The sequence below is a fragment of the Bombina bombina genome, chromosome 4 (assembly GCF_027579735.1).
Source record: "Bombina bombina isolate aBomBom1 chromosome 4, aBomBom1.pri, whole genome shotgun sequence".
Classification (NCBI taxonomy): Eukaryota; Metazoa; Chordata; class Amphibia; order Anura; family Bombinatoridae; genus Bombina; species Bombina bombina.
Window position 1 is genome coordinate 888682639 of NC_069502.1, and position 16310 is coordinate 888698948.

The following is a 16310-nucleotide window of genomic DNA, read 5'->3' on the forward strand; positions in this document are numbered from 1 at the left end:
GAGAACCTCCGTGTATTACTAGGGGAGGTCTTAGCAGCTCTCAATGATTGTAACACCGTTGCAATACCAGAGAAACTATGTAGGTTGGATAAATACTTTGCGGTACCGGCGAGTACTGACGTTTTTCCTATACCTAAGAGATTAACTGAAATTGTTACTAAGGAGTGGGATAGACCCGGTGTGCCGTTCTCACCCCCTCCAATATTTAGAAAGATGTTTCCAATAGACGCCACCACTCGGGACTTATGGCAAACGGTCCCTAAGGTGGAGGGAGCAGTTTCTACTCTAGCTAAGCGTACCACTATCCCGGTGGAGGATAGCTGTGCCTTTTCAGATCCAATGGATAAAAAATTGGAGGGTTACCTTAAGAAAATGTTTGTTCAACAAGGTTTTATTTTGCAACCCCTTGCATGTATCGCGCCGATTACGGCTGCGGCAGCATTTTGGATTGAGTCTCTGGAAGAGAACCTTAGTTCATATACGCTAGACGACATTATGGACAGGCTTAGAGTCCTTAAACTAGCTAATTCATTCATTTCGGAGGCCGTAGTACATTTAACCAAACTTACGGCTAAGAACTCAGGATTCGCCATACAGGCACGTAGGGCACTGTGGCTAAAATCCTGGTCAGCTGATGTTACTTCTAAGTCCAAATTACTTAATATACCTTTCAAGGGGCAGTCCTTATTTGGGCCCGGTTTGAAAGAAATTATCGCTGACATTACAGGAGGTAAGGGCCACGCCCTACCTCAAGACAAAGCCAAAGCTAAGGCTAGACAGTCTAATTTTCGTCCCTTTCGGAATTTCAAAACAGGAGCAGCATCAACCTCCACTGCACCAAAACAGGAAGGAGCTGTTGCTCGTTACAGGCAAGGCTGGAAACCCAACCAGTCCTGGAACAAGGGCAAACAGGCCAGGAAACCTGCTGCTGCCCCAAAGACAGCATGAACCGAGAGCCCCCGATCCGGGACCGGATCTAGTGGGGGGCAGACTTTCTCTCTTCGCCCAGGCCTGGGCAAGAGATGTTCAGGATCCCTGGGCGCTAGAGATCATATCTCAGGGATACCTTCTAGACTTCAAATTATCTCCCCCAAGAGGGAGATTTCATCTGTCAAGATTGTCAACAAACCAGATAAAGAAAGAAGCGTTTCTACGCTGTGTACAAGACCTGTTATTAATGGGAGTGATCCATCCGGTTCCGCGGTCGGAACAAGGACAAGGGTTCTACTCAAACCTGTTTGTGGTTCCCAAAAAAGAGGGAACCTTCAGACCAATCTTAGATTTAAAGATTCTAAACAAATTCCTAAGAGTTCCATCGTTCAAAATGGAAACTATTCGGACAATCTTGCCCATGATCCAAAAGGGTCAGTACATGACCACAGTGGATTTAAAAGATGCTTACCTTCACATACCGATCCACAAAGATCATCACCGGTATCTACGGTTTGCCTTCCTAGACAGGCACTACCAGTTTGTAGCTCTTCCATTCGGATTGGCTACGGCCCCAAGAATCTTCACAAAGATTCTAGGTGCCCTCCTGGCGGTACTAAGACCGCGAGGGATTTCGGTAGCTCCGTATCTAGACGACATTCTAATACAGGCTTCAAGCTTTCAAACTGCCAAGTCTCATACAGAGTTAGTTCTGGCATTTCTAAGGTCGCATGGATGGAAAGTGAACGAAAAGAAGAGTTTTCTTTTTCCTCTCACAAGAGTTCCATTCTTGGGGACTCTTATAGATTCTGTAGAAATGAAGATTTACCTGACAGAGGACAGGTTAACAAAACTTCAAAATGCATGCCGTGTCCTTCATTCCATTCAACACCCGTCAGTAGCTCAATGCATGGAGGTGATCGGCTTAATGGTAGCGGCAATGGACATAGTACCTTTTGCACGCCTACACCTCAGACCGCTGCAATTATGCATGCTAAGTCAGTGGAATGGGGATTACTCAGATTTGTCCCCTACTCTGAATCTGAATCAAGAGACCAGAAATTCTCTTCTATGGTGGCTTCATCGGCCACACCTGTCCAGGGGGATGCCATTCAGCAGGCCAGACTGGACAATTGTAACAACAGACGCCAGCCTACTAGGTTGGGGCGCTGTCTGGAATTCTCTGAAGGCTCAGGGATTATGGAATCAGGAGGAGAGTCTCCTTCCAATAAACATTCTGGAATTGAGAGCAGTTCTCAATGCCCTTCTGGCTTGGCCCCAATTAACAACTTGGGGGTTCATCAGGTTTCAGTCGGACAATATCACGACTGTAGCTTACATCAACCATCAGGGAGGGACAAAAAGCTCCCTAGCAATGATGGAAGTATCAAAGATAATTCGATGGGCAGAGTCTCACTCTTGCCACCTGTCAGCAATCCACATCCCGGGAGTGGAGAACTGGGAGGCGGATTTCTTGAGTCGCCAGACTTTTCATCCGGGGGAGTGGGAACTTCATCCGGAGGTCTTTGCCCAAATACTTCGACGTTGGGGCAAACCAGAGATAGATCTCATGGCGTCTCGCCAGAACGCCAAACTTCCTCACTACGGGTCCAGATCCAGGGATCCGGGAGCGGTTCTGATAGATGCTTTGACAGCACCTTGGAACTTCGGGATGGCTTATGTGTTTCCACCCTTCCCGCTGCTTCCTCGATTGATTGCCAAAATCAAACAGGAGAGAGCATCAGTAATTCTAATAGCACCTGCATGGCCACGCAGGACTTGGTATGCAGATCTAGTGGACATGTCATCCTGTCCACCTTGGTCTCTACCTCTAAGACAGGACCTTCTGATACAGGGTCCGTTCAAACATCAAAATCTAACTTCTCTGAAACTGACTGCTTGGAAATTGAACGCTTGATTTTATCAAAACGTGGTTTTTCTGAGTCGGTTATTGATACCCTGATACAGGCTAGGAAGCCTGTTACCAGAAAGATTTACCATAAAATATGGCGTAAATACCTATACTGGTGTGAATCCAAACGTTACTCCTGGAGTAAGGTTAGGATCTCTAGGATCTTGTCCTTTCTACAAGAGGGCTTAGAAAAGGGTTTATCGGCTAGTTCATTAAAGGGACAGATTTCAGCTCTGTCCATCTTGTTACACAGGCGTCTGTCAGAAAATCCAGACGTCCAGGCCTTTTGTCAGGCTTTAGCTAGGATCAAGCCTGTGTTTAAAGCTGTTGCTCCACCATGGAGTTTAAACTTAGTTCTTAACGTTTTACAGGGTGTTCCGTTTGAACCCCTTCATTCCATTGATATAAAATTGTTATCTTGGAAAGTTCTGTTTTTAATGGCTATTTCCTCGGCTCGAAGAGTCTCTGAGTTATCAGCATTACATTGTGATTCTCCTTATCTGATTTTTCACTCAGACAAGGTAGTTCTGCGTACTAAACCTGGGTTCTTACCTAAGGTAGTTACTAACAGGAATATCAATCAAGAGATTGTTGTTCCATCCTTGTGTCCAAATCCTTCTTCAAAGAAGGAACGTCTTCTACACAATCTGGATGTAGTTCGTGCCCTCAAGTTCTACTTGCAGGCAACTAAAGAGTTTCGTCAAACTTCTTCCCTGTTTGTCGTTTATTCTGGTCAGAGGAGAGGTCAAAAAGCTTCTGCTACCTCTCTCTCTTTTTGGCTTCGTAACATAATACGTTTAGCCTATGAGACTGCTGGACAGCAGCCTCCTGAAAGAATTACAGCTCATTCCACTAGAGCTGTGGCTTCCACTTGGGCCTTTAAGAATGAGGCCTCTGTTGAACAGATTTGCAAGGCTGCAACTTGGTCTTCGCTTCATACTTTTTCCAAATTTTACAAATTTGACACTTTTGCTTCTTCGGAGGCTATTTTTGGGAGAAAGGTTCTTCAGGCAGTGGTTCCTTCTGTATAATGAGCCTGCCTATCCCTCCCGTCATCCGTGTACTTTTGCTTTGGTATTGGTATCCCAGAAGTAATGATGACCCGTGGACTGATCACACATAACAGAAGAAAACATAATTTATGCTTACCTGATAAATTCCTTTCTTCTGTTGTGTGATCAGTCCACGGCCCGCCCTGTTTTTAAGGCAGGTAAATATCTTTTAAATTATACTCCAGTCACCACTTCACCCTTGGTTACTCCTTTCTCGTTGATTCTTGGTCGAATGACTGGGACTGACGTAGAGGGGAGGAGCTATATCAGCTCTGCTGGGTGAATCCTCTTGCATTTCCTGTTGGGGAGGAGTTATATCCCAGAAGTAATGATGACCCGTGGACTGATCACACAACAGAAGAAAGGAATTTATCAGGTAAGCATAAATTATGTTTTTTCTTTCATGACCAAGATAGAGCATGTTTTTTAAAGAACCTTCCAATTTACTTGTTATATAATTTGTATAATTTGTTTTGTTGTGTTGGGAAGGATACCTAGGTAGGCTTAGGAACTGCTGATTGGTGGCTGCACATATATCCCTTGTGTTATTGGCTCACTCTATCCATTCAGCTAGCTCCCAGTAGTGCATTGCTGCTGCTTCTTCAACAAAGGATACAAAAAGAATGGAGCTAATTAGATAATACAAGCAAATTGGAATGTTGTTTAAAATTCAATTCTTTCATTCATGAAAGAAGAAAATTTGGGGTTTCGTGGCCCTTTAATATTCAAAGCAAAAATAGCAGCAATGTCCATAGCTAATAACTAATACAAAATTCAACAATTGAATGACTGTTATATCCAAACAGTAATATTAATACTGGTGGTCACAAGGGGTATCATTTTTGATATATACACTTATCCAGTTCAACCATAAGTACCGTCATACCCCCCCCCCCCCCCCCCACACACACACACACACACACACACACACATTTACTGCTGGATAGATTTACACAACATAAACTCTACAATTTCCAAATTAATTATTTTTCCTATTAAACCAAAAGCCTTCATGTAAAGCCACACCTTTTATGTGTGTTGGCTTAGTGGTTTACCCACACTGACACAGCAGTTCCTAAAGAAAACCCATTCCTCATCCACTTGCACACTCCATTTCCCGGAAATACACATCTCATTTGTTTACTCATACAGTCTGTTTAATTGTTGTTATTAAAAAAATAAAGCAGTGGCTTTTTTTTATCATCATTTGTACAGTGTCCATTACTTATTGTCACTGCCCTACAAGGGGGCTGTGGTCTCTACAGTAAGGTTTATCTAGCTTGATGTCATAAAACTTCTAGAGAAACATGAGCTGTTTTACTATTAAATTAATAGAGTAAGAGTCAGATTTGCCCATGCTCAGAACAGGCAGAATGCAACCTAAGTTGCCAACATGTCTGCTCTCTTATTATCATGAGGGCAGTGGCTACACTGCTAATTTTGCAAGAAAACAAGTAAGTTGTTTGCTGTTTTCTACACAATCTGTTTCTTTTCTTTGTTTACTTTAACATATGTGTTTTTACCAAAGAAGCACTGTTTAATATCCCTTTAATAATGTGCAGTTTAATAAAACCATCTTCTAACTTTCATTTGGCAAAACCACAACTGTGTATAGACCCTTCCTCTTACTCTTTAGATTACTTTGGAGCTGTATACAGTAACCTAATCTGCCTATTAGGGACAGTTATTAATAAGTATCTATAGTCGGTAGCCAATGACTGCGTGGAATACAGCGGTGTTAAAGGAATATTCTACTCCAGAATGTTTATTTTTTTAAAAGATAGATAATCCCTGTATTACCCATTCCCCAGTTTTGCATAACCAACACTGTTATATTAATATTTTTTTTACCTCAGCGATAACCTTGTATCTAAGCCTCTGCAGACTGCCCCCTTATTTCAGTTCTTTTGACAGACTTGCATTTTAATCTATCAGTGCTGACTCATAAATAACTCTGCGGGAGTGAACCCAATGTTATATATATATATATATATATATATATATATATATATATATATATATGGCACACATGAACTAGTACTGTCTAGCTGTGAAAAAGTGTCAAAATGCACTGAGACAAGAGGCGGCCTTCAAGAGCTTAGAAATTAATATACGAGTCTAGCTAAATTTAGCTTTTAACAAAGAATATCAAGAGAACAAAGCAAATTTGATGATAAAAGTAAATTGGAAAGTTGTTTAAAATTGAAAGCCTTATCTGAATCATGAAAGTTTAATTTTGACTAGACTGTTCCTTTAAATCTGGTGTCTGGACTTCCACTTTTATCAGGAACTGGAATGCCCTCAGTTTTCAGAACTAAATTACAGGAATAGGGAAGAATGAGCTAGGAACCAGCTTAGGAACCTGTCTGCCTGTCTTTGTGGCATAAATATAAATTTGCCTGTTTCTAAGCCCCTGGCTTAGAAATATAAATTTGCCTGTTTCTAAGCCCCTTATAAATTTGCCTGTTCCTAAGTCTGTTTCTTATCTCAGTGCTTTTTTAAAAGCTTTTTACAGCCAGACAATGCTAGTTCGTGTGTACCATATAGATAACATTGTGCTCACTCCGTGGAGAATAATAATGGTTATGCAGGAACCAGCCCTGATTGGCTAACATGTAAGTTTATAAAAAGAACTGAAATAAGGGGGGCAGTTTACAGAGGTAAAAACTATATAAATATAAGTGTTGGGCAAAACTCAGGAATGGGTAATAAGGCATTATCTATCTTTTTAAACAATAACAATTTTCAAGTAGACTGTCCCTTTAAGTCTGGAGTCTGCCCTTTCACTTTTATCTGGAATTGGAAAGCTCACAATGTTTTAGAAACAAATTACAGAGTAAGGGAACAAAATAAATAATGAAAGTATATTTTAAAGTTGTTTTACTATATATAATTAAAAGTGTTTAAAATCACTTTAAATGGCCAGTAAACCTAGGAAATAATGTTATATAATTCTGCACATAGTGCAGAATTATATAACATTAGCTTAGCTCCAGATTTCAAAAGTGAATAGTTAAATAGATATCACGCAAAGAAAACAGAACTTCGCTCCTGGCTCTACTGAGCGGGTCAGTTTTCTTCTCCTAAGTGCATCTGGGCACGCTGTCTAATCACAGCTGGCCCGATCGTGCTATTAAAATCAATGTAGCTTGTTCCCGCTCTGGTCTGGTAGCGGGAGCGAGCTACATTGAATTTAATAGCGCGATCGAGCGCTCTTTGAATAGACAGCGTGCCCGTGATGTGCTTAGCAGAAGAAAACAGACCCGCTCAGTAGAGCCAAGAGCGAAGTAATGTTTTCTTTGCGTGATATCTTTTTAACTATTCACTTTTGAAATCTGGAGCTAAGCTAATGTTATATAATTCTGCACTATCTGCAGAATTATATAACATTATTTCCTAGGTTTACTGGCCCTTTAAATAAGCCCATGTCTACTTCCTGTCACATGGTATCATGGCTGTTAAAATCACCTACATTCTTAGAAAATACTTCTTTTTTTTAATGATCCGTTTAGCAATAGTTTATCATTTGGGCAATGCTGCTTCTATTAACACATCTATAACTACTTTAAAGGAAGAATCGCCATTTTTTAATCATGATCATTAAAGGGATACTAAACCAATTTTTTTTCTTTCATGATTCGGATATGGCATGCAATTTTAAGCAACTTTCAAATTTACGCCTGTTTTAAAATGTTCTTTGTTCTCTTGGTATCTTTGTTTGGAAAAACAGGAATGAAAGCTTAGGAGACAGCCATTTTAGGTTCAGCACCTGGGTACTGCTTACTGATTGGTGGCTAAATGTAACAGCCAATCAGCAAGCTCAATCCAGAGTGCTGAACGAAAAAATGGACCGACTTTCATTCCTGCTTTTTCAAACAAAGATTCCAAGATAAAGAAGAAAAAATTGATAATAGGAGTAAATTAGAAAGTTGTTTAAAATTGCATGTTCTATGGGAATCATGAACGAAAAAAAATGTAAAGGGAATTAAACATTTAAATTGGAAATGCAAATTAGTACATTTGCAATTTGAATAGAAGCATATTTTATTTTCAATATACAGCCATACAAACAAAAGCTATGTTCAACCTATTTATTGGGTGGATGATTTTATACACCATAATTGCTAGTGCTTAATATTGTTTAAGCATTGTTCTTCATGTTCTTTCATGTATTAAATCCGATGCATAATTGTAATTCTGGAATTTGATCACATATAATAATTTATTTTACAGCCATGCGGATGGGTCCATCAAATTTTGGGATGCCTCAGCAAGTATGTATTGTGTGCGCCGTTTTATTTTTGCAAATATACTGATAACAATAATTAACTCAGAATTAAACAAATTGTATGTTGTTAAACGCCTGATTAATGGTACATAAAAATGCTCTAATGTTTTAAAACATTTTATTATCGTCATGTTGGTTGCATATAACAGTATTTAACCCTTGCTATAGTGTTAAAGAACTACTCAATGCAGTAGAATTGCATAATTAAAAAGTGCATAATAAAAAGACAATGCACTTACTCTGAATTTCAAATAAGCAGTAGATTATTTTCTGACAAATTAATTCGTTCTCCCATTTTTCATCCCCCTGTATCATGTGACAGACACAAGCAAATCACAGATTAGTATACGTATACCCTGTAAGCTTGTGCACATGCTCAGTAGAATCTTGTTCCCCAGAAAGTGTGAATATAAAAAGACTGTGCAAAATTTGATAATGGAAGTTAATTGGAAAGTGTCCTAAAACTGCATGCTCTATCTGAATCATAAAAGTTTATTTTGACTTGATTGTCCCTTTAAACAAAAGATAATGGCAGCTCCAGCGCAGCAATATACTACTGGGAGCTAGCTAAATTCATCTGGTGAGCCAATGACAAGAGGCCTATATGTGTAGCCACCAATCATCAGCTAGCTCTCAGTAGTACATTGCTGCTCCCTAGACTACTTAGGTATGCTTTCAACAAAGGATACCAAGAAAATTAAGTACATTTTATAACATGCATTTTTTTTAAAAGTCTATTTAAATATGTATGCTCTATTTTAACCATGAAAGTTTCATGTCCCTTTTTTAACATTTGAAATGCTGAAATTAAAGCTTTTATTGCAGGGACCTTAAAGTCAAAATTAATCTTTCATGATGAAGATAGAGAATGCAGTTTTAAAAGGCTTTACAATTTACTTCAGTTATATAATCGTGCACAGTCTTTTTATATGCAAAATTTATAAGTCACCAGCTGCTACTGAGCATGTGAAAAAGTTCAGTGTATTCATATTTATCATGAATTCTGAGTGTTAAACCTCTATACTGGAATTAAACGCACAGATAAAATTCCACTCGGGAACCGCAGAGAACTGCTGGTCTCAAGCAGGAAATATCCAGTATGCAAATCATAGGCCTAGATTTAGAGTTTGGCGTTAGCCGTGAAAACCAGCGTTAGAGGCTCCTAACGCTGGTTTTAGGCTACCGCCGGTATTTGGAGTCACTCAAAATAGGGTCTAACGCTCACTTTTCAGCTGCGACTTTTCCATACCGCAGATCCCCCTACGCCATTTGCGTATCCTATGTTTTCAATGGGATCTTTCTAACTCCGGTATTTAGAGTCGTTTCTGAAGTGAGCGTTAGAGCTCTAACGACAAAACTCCAGCCGCAGGAAAAAAGCAGGAGTTAAGAGCTTTCTGGGCTAACGCCGGTTCATAAAGCTCTTAACTACTGTACCCTAAAGTACACTAACACCCATAAACTACCTATGTACCCCTAAACTGAGGTCCCCCCACATCGCCGCAACTCGATTAAATTTTTTTAACCCCTAATCTGCCGACCGCCACCTACGTTATACTTATGTACCCCTAATCTGCTGCCCCTAACTCCGCCGACCCCTGTTTTATATTTATTAACCCCTAACCTGCCCCCCACAACGTCGCCGCCAGCTACTTACAATAATTAACCCCTAATCTGCCGACCGCAAAGCGCCGCCACCTACGTTATCCTTATGTACCCCTAATCTGCTGCCCCTAACACCGCCGACCCCTATATTATATTTATTAACCCCTAATCTGCCCCCCTCAACGTCGCCGCCAGCTACTTACAATAATTAACCCCTAATCTGCCGACCGCAAAGCGCCGCCACCTACGTTATCCTTATGTACCCCTAATCTGCTGCCCCTAACACCGCCGACCCCTATATTATATTTATTAACCCCTAATCTGCCCCCCTCAACGTCGCCGACACCTGCCTACACTTATTAACCCCTAATCATCCGAGCGGACCTGAGCGCTACTATAATAAAGTTATTAACCCCTAATCCGCCTCACTAACCCTATCATAAATAGTATTAACACCTAATCTGCCCTCCCGAACATCGCCGACACCTAACTTCAATTATTAACCCCTAATCTGACGACCGAATCTCGCCGCTATTCTAATAAATGTATTAACCCCTAAAGCTAAGTCTAACCCTAATACTAACACCCCCCTAAATTAAATATAATTTAAATCTAACTAAATTAATTAACTCTTATTAAATAAATTATTCCTATTTAAAGCTAAATACTTACCTGTAAAATAAATCCTAATATAGCTACAATATAAATTATAATTACATTGTAGCTATTTTAGGATTAATATTTATTTTACAGGCAACTTTGTAATTATTTTAACCAGGTACAATAGCTATTAAATAGTTAAGAACTATTTAATAGTTACCTAGTTAAAATAATAACAAAATTACCTGTAAAATAAGTCCTAACCTAAGTTATAATTAAACCTAACACTACCCTATCAATAAATTAATTAAATAAACTATCTACAATTATCTACAATTAACCTAACACTACACTATCAATAAATTAATTAAATACAATTTCTACAAATAACTACAATTACATAAACTAACTAAAGTACAAAAAATAAAAAAGAACTAAGTTACAAAAAATAAAAAAATATTTACAAACATAAGAAAAATATTACAACAATTTTAAACTAATTACACCTACTCTAAGCCCCCTAATAAAATAACAAAGACCCCCAAATTAAAAAAATTCCCTACCCTATTCTAAATTAATAAATTTAAAAGCTCTTTTACCTTACCAGCCCTGAACAGGGCCCTTTGCGCGGTATGCCCCAAGAAAATCAGCTCTTTTGCCTGTAAAAAAAAAACATACAATACCCCCCCCCAACATTACAACCCACCACCCACATACCCCTAATCTAACCCAAACCCCCCTTAAATAAACCTAACACTAAGCCCCTGAAGATCTTCCTACCTTGTCTTCACCTCAACAGGTATCACCGATCTGTCCTGGCATCCGGTGCTGAAGAGGTCCAGAAGAGGCTCCAAAGTCTTCCTCCTATCCGGCAAGAAGAGGACATCCGGACCGGCAAACATCTTCATCCAAGCTGCATCTTCGATCTTCTTCCATCCGGTGCGGAGCGGGTCCATGTTGAAGCATCCGACGCGGATCGATCCTCTTCTTCCGGCGTCTCCCGACGAATGACGGTTCCTTTAAGGGACGTCATCCAAGATGGCGTCCCTCGAATTCCGATTGGCTGATAGGATTCTATCAGCCAATCGGAATTAAGGTAGGAATATTCTGATTGGCTGATGGAATCAGCCAATCAGAATCAAGTTCAATCCGATTGGCTGATCCAATCAGCCAATCAGATTGAGCTTGCATTCTATTGGCTGATCGGAACAGATTTGAGTTGATTTTCTTGGGGCATGCCCCGCAAAGGGCCCTGTTCAGTTTTTTTTATTTTTTGTAACTTAGTTCTTTTTTATTTTTTGTACTTTAGTTAGTTTATGTAATTGTAGTTATTTGTAGAAATTGTATTTAATTAATTTATTGATAGGGTAGTGTTAGGTTTAATTATAACTTAGGTTAGGACTTATTTTACAGGTAATTTTGTTATTATTTTAACTAGGTAACTATTAAATAGTTCTTAACTATTTAATAGCTATTGTACCTGGTTAAAATAATTACAAAGTTGCCTGTAAAATAAATATTAATCCTAAAATAGCTACAATGTAATTATAATTTATATTGTAGCTATATTAGGATTTATTTTAAGGTAAGTATTTAGCTTTAAATAGGAATAATTTATTTAATAAGAGTTAATTAATTTCGTTAGATGTAAATTATATTTAAGTTAGGGGGGTGTTAGGGTTAGACTTAGCTTTAGGGGTTAATACATTTATTATAGTAGTGATGAGCTCCGGTCGTCAGATTAGGGGTTAATAATTGAAGTTAGGTGTCGGCGATGTTAGGGAGGGCAGATTAGGGGTTAATACTATTTATGATAGGGTTAGTGAGGCGGATTAGGGGTTAATAACTTTATTATAGTAGCGCTCAGGTCCGCTCGGCAGATTAGGGGTTAATAAGTGTAGGCAGGTGTCGGCGACGTTGAGGGGGGCAGATTAGGGGTTAATAAATATAATATAGGGGTCGGCGGTGTTAGGGGCAGCAGATTAGGGGTACATAAGGATAACGTAGGTGGCGGCGCTTTGCGGTCGGCAGATTAGGGGTTAATTATTGTAAGTAGCTGGCGGCGACGTTGTGGGGGGCAGGTTAGGGGTTAATAAATATAATATAGGGGTCGGCGGTGTTAGGGGCAGCAGATTAGGGGTACATAGGGATAACGTAGGTTGCGGCGGTGTACGGAGCGGCAGATTAGGGGTTAATAATAATATGAAGGGGTCAGCGATAGCGGGGGCGGCAGATTAGGGGTTAATAAGTGTAAGGGTAGGGGTGTTTAGACTCGGGGTACATGTTAGAGTGTTAGGTGCAGACGTAGGAAGTGTTTCCCCATAGGAAACAATGGGGCTGCGTTAGGAGCTGAACGCTGCTTTTTTGCAGGTGTTAGGTTTTTTTTCAGCTCAAACAGCCCCATTGTTTCCTATGGGAGAATCGTGCACGAGCACGTTTTTGAGGCTGGCCGCGTCCGTAAGCAACTCTGGTATCGAGAGTTGCATTTGCGGTAAAAATGCTCTACGCTCCTTTTTTGGAGCCTAACACAGCATTTTTTTGGACTCTCGATACCAGAGTTAATTTTATGGTGCGGCCAGAAAAAAGCCCGCGTAGCGTTAACAGCCCATCTACCGCCAAACTCCAAATCTAGGCCATAGATAGCAGTTACACAATCCCCTCCCCAATCACCTGCAATGATTGTGGCTCCTGAGCAGGATTTGCCTATGTGTTTAAACAATTTGGGAGAGTTAAACAGAAAGACCTAGATTTTAAGTGGAGTGCAGTTGTTAACTTGCAGTTTGTTATGTTGTGCTAGGGCTTGCACAATCAATTAATGCATTATCAGGTATTATAAGGTATTAGTTAAAATATTTAGCTAATGCATTTAACGCACCTGAAACGTATATATAGCGCGGCCCGGGAAGCAGGAGTAGCGTGCTCATTACACTTATATTGCAAGTTGTCAGTTGAATGTTAGGCTCACTCGCAATCTAAAATTCCGTTTTCTGTTTTAGTGATTTTGAAAAACGGGTATTAAAGGGGCAGTAAATTTACAAATGAATGTTATATAATTCTGCACATAGTGCAGAATTATATGAGATTAGCTTAGTGGCAGATTTATACATTAAAGGATTGCAGAGAATTTTTATTTAAAAGTTAAGTTTTCCAGAACGCCACTCCTTGCTATATTGAGCGGGTCTGGTTTTTCCTCAGCACAGCGTGCCAGGTCGTGCCATTAAACTGAATGTAGCACGCTCCTGCTACTAGACCAGAGCAGAAGCGAGCTACATTCAGTTTAATGGCGCGACAAGGCACAGTGTGACTGGAGCTGCGTTCTGGAAAAATTAACTTTTAAATAAATATTCTCTGCAATACTTTAATGTAGAAATCTGCCACTAAGCTAATGTTAAATAATTCTGCACTATGTGTAGAATTACATAACATTAGTTTGTAAGTTTACTGACCCTTTAAGGGTTATTAACTAAGTTGTGTTTATTTTAAAAACATGTTCACAAAGATACAATCTTGTTTGAACATCTTCTTTGCAATTTGAACTCACATTTGCACGTTCCCATTTTAAAGCCTGGTTATGAAGACACCTGTACCAATACTGTATAGCAAAGAGCTTAACCAAAAACTCCATTAGTTGAGCAGAATTTAAATGCTCCATCCGCTTTGCGCGCAAGTGTTATCTGACATGAATTTTAGTGCGGGCCCTCAAAGAAATCTATTATCTGAGGGAAAATGCACACCTGTGCTCTATGACAAGAATAACGTATACTATACGACAGTATGGTAAATACTAACCATGGATTTGTAATACCATCACAAAAATACAAGCTCCAGAGACGTTTACAGTTCATACCGCTTGCATTTTTGGCGCCTGATTTCAACAATGTCACTTTAAAATGCTAATTTCTGCAACCCTTTTCGTGTTATTGATCTGAGTCTCTAAAGAGCAGTTTTTCTACCTGAAAGCAAACTGGCATGCATAGCACTGATTTCAACAATTTATTACAAAAGGTCTAAAATTTATAAATATACAAACTTTTTGTGATGACCAAATTAAAAAAAAAAAACATAAAAAAAAACACTCAAATACTAGTATTAGTTTTAGGGAATCTGAGATATATGCATTAATTATTGTGGTTTAATTTAGAAATGTAATTGAAGAAGTTTGTTACATTATATAACATACATTTTTTTGTCCTGTGGTTTACTTAAATGTTTCTGAAGTCTTCCTTTTGCTGCGCTGCCTTCCCTCATTTAATAGATATAGTATTTGCTTTTTAAAGGGATACTAAACCCAAATTTATTCTTTAATGATTCAGATCGGGCATGCAATTTTAAGCAACTTTCTAATTTCTACTATTATCATTTTTATTTGTTCTCTTGCTATCTTTATTTAAAAAGCAGGAATGTAAATCATAGGAGCCAGACCATTTTTGGTTGAGAACCTGGGTTATGCTTGCTTATTGGTGGCTAAATGTCAGCCACCAATAAACAAGCACTATCCATGGTGCTGAACCTAAAATGGTTCGGTTTCTAAGCTTTGCATTCATGCTTTTTAAATAAAGATAGCAAGAGAATGATTAAAATTTGATAATAGGAATACATTAGAAAGTTGATTAAAATTGCATCCCCTACCTGAATCGTGAAAGAAAAAATGTGGGTTTAGAACCCCTTTTAAGGGCATTTTATGCCTCTGAAATGTATCCCTGGATTGCAAAAGAGCTACTTATAGAACAAATTTTCTGAAAGCCTTACGCTACAATTTCTAGAGTTACATTACATGGAAACTAGGCAAAACATATAATGAAAGTGCATTGAAATGCATTTCTTTCTTCCTAAGATATGGTGAGTCCACGGGAATCATCAATTACTGTTGGGAATATAACTTCTGGCCAGCAGGAGGAGGCCTGAAAAGAGCACCACAGCAAAACTGTTAAGTGTCACTCCCCTTCCCACAATCCCCAGTCATTCTCTTTGCCTTCAGTGCAAAGAGGAAGTGAAGTTAGGTGTCTGTTAAAGATTTTTCTACAATCAAGATTTTATTATTTTGAAACCCAGAACAGGCTTGCTCTGATCTTTCCTGAAAAATCTGGGTCTAGCTGTACTCCACGTTGGTCTCTTCAGTAGGGCTGTGGTAGCTTTTAAGCAGTTAGGAAAACAGTGAGGCCCACCTCACAAGTTCCTAACAGGTTGCTGCCCTTGTATAGAAAGCCAGAGTAGGTTTGCTCTGTTCACTCTTATTTTCACAGGTCTTTGTGAGGAGTGTCTTCCTCTCATACCGGGTGAGCTGTCCTCCTGCCGGACAGCATGAGGTGCAGGTAAGTGCCATTTTCTGTTTATTATGGGAGAACACTGGCACTCATTGAGCTAATTGCACTTTATTGAGGCCTAATTCCTGCATTAAGAGTCAGGATAACGGCAGGAAGCAGGCACTGTGTGGGCAATTTTCAGAGGAGGTGATTCGATGCGAACAGTGTTTGTGGTGAATCACTGGTGGCTCAGTAGGGGTATGTTTCTTTTAGGGGCCCCGCTTAGAGAAACATTCTGAGGGACAACAGATTTATAATTTATTCCCCTCGTGTACTCTGTACTTAATTTGACTAAATGTCCCCCGGGACCGCCTCTGACATATTTTAGGAGGTGGGTCCCTTTTGCTGGGGCGGTGTTGCTGGCTAAGCGCATACTTTTGACTGATTTCGGCGCAGCTTTAAGGGCATTGTCATTTTCTCTGCTGTGTTTCCAGAGCGGGACCAAGAGTCAGATTAAGAGCCGCTTGTTAGTCCGGATTGCAGAGGGGGTAGGTAAGCACCTCAGTATTATGTTGAGGTGTGGAGGTGGCGAAGAGGTTGAACTTTAAATAAATAATCTGAGCATTTAATTTTATTTCATAAGATCTGCTGACAGACGTTATTGTCAGATAAGTTTTTCAGAT

General features: G+C 39.5%; 1 protein-coding gene across 2 annotated transcripts in view; it reads left to right on the top strand.

The window, feature by feature from the left end:
* The window catches only part of STXBP5 (syntaxin binding protein 5), a 1442716-nt gene that overhangs the window by 1207505 nt on the left and 218901 nt on the right, over positions 1 to 16310 (top strand). For both annotated transcript variants that reach the window (XM_053711794.1, XM_053711795.1), the window contains exon 14: positions 8128 to 8168. In XM_053711794.1, coding sequence (XP_053567769.1) covers positions 8128 to 8168 — 41 coding nt within the window. The remainder of the gene's footprint in view (positions 1 to 8127; positions 8169 to 16310) is intronic.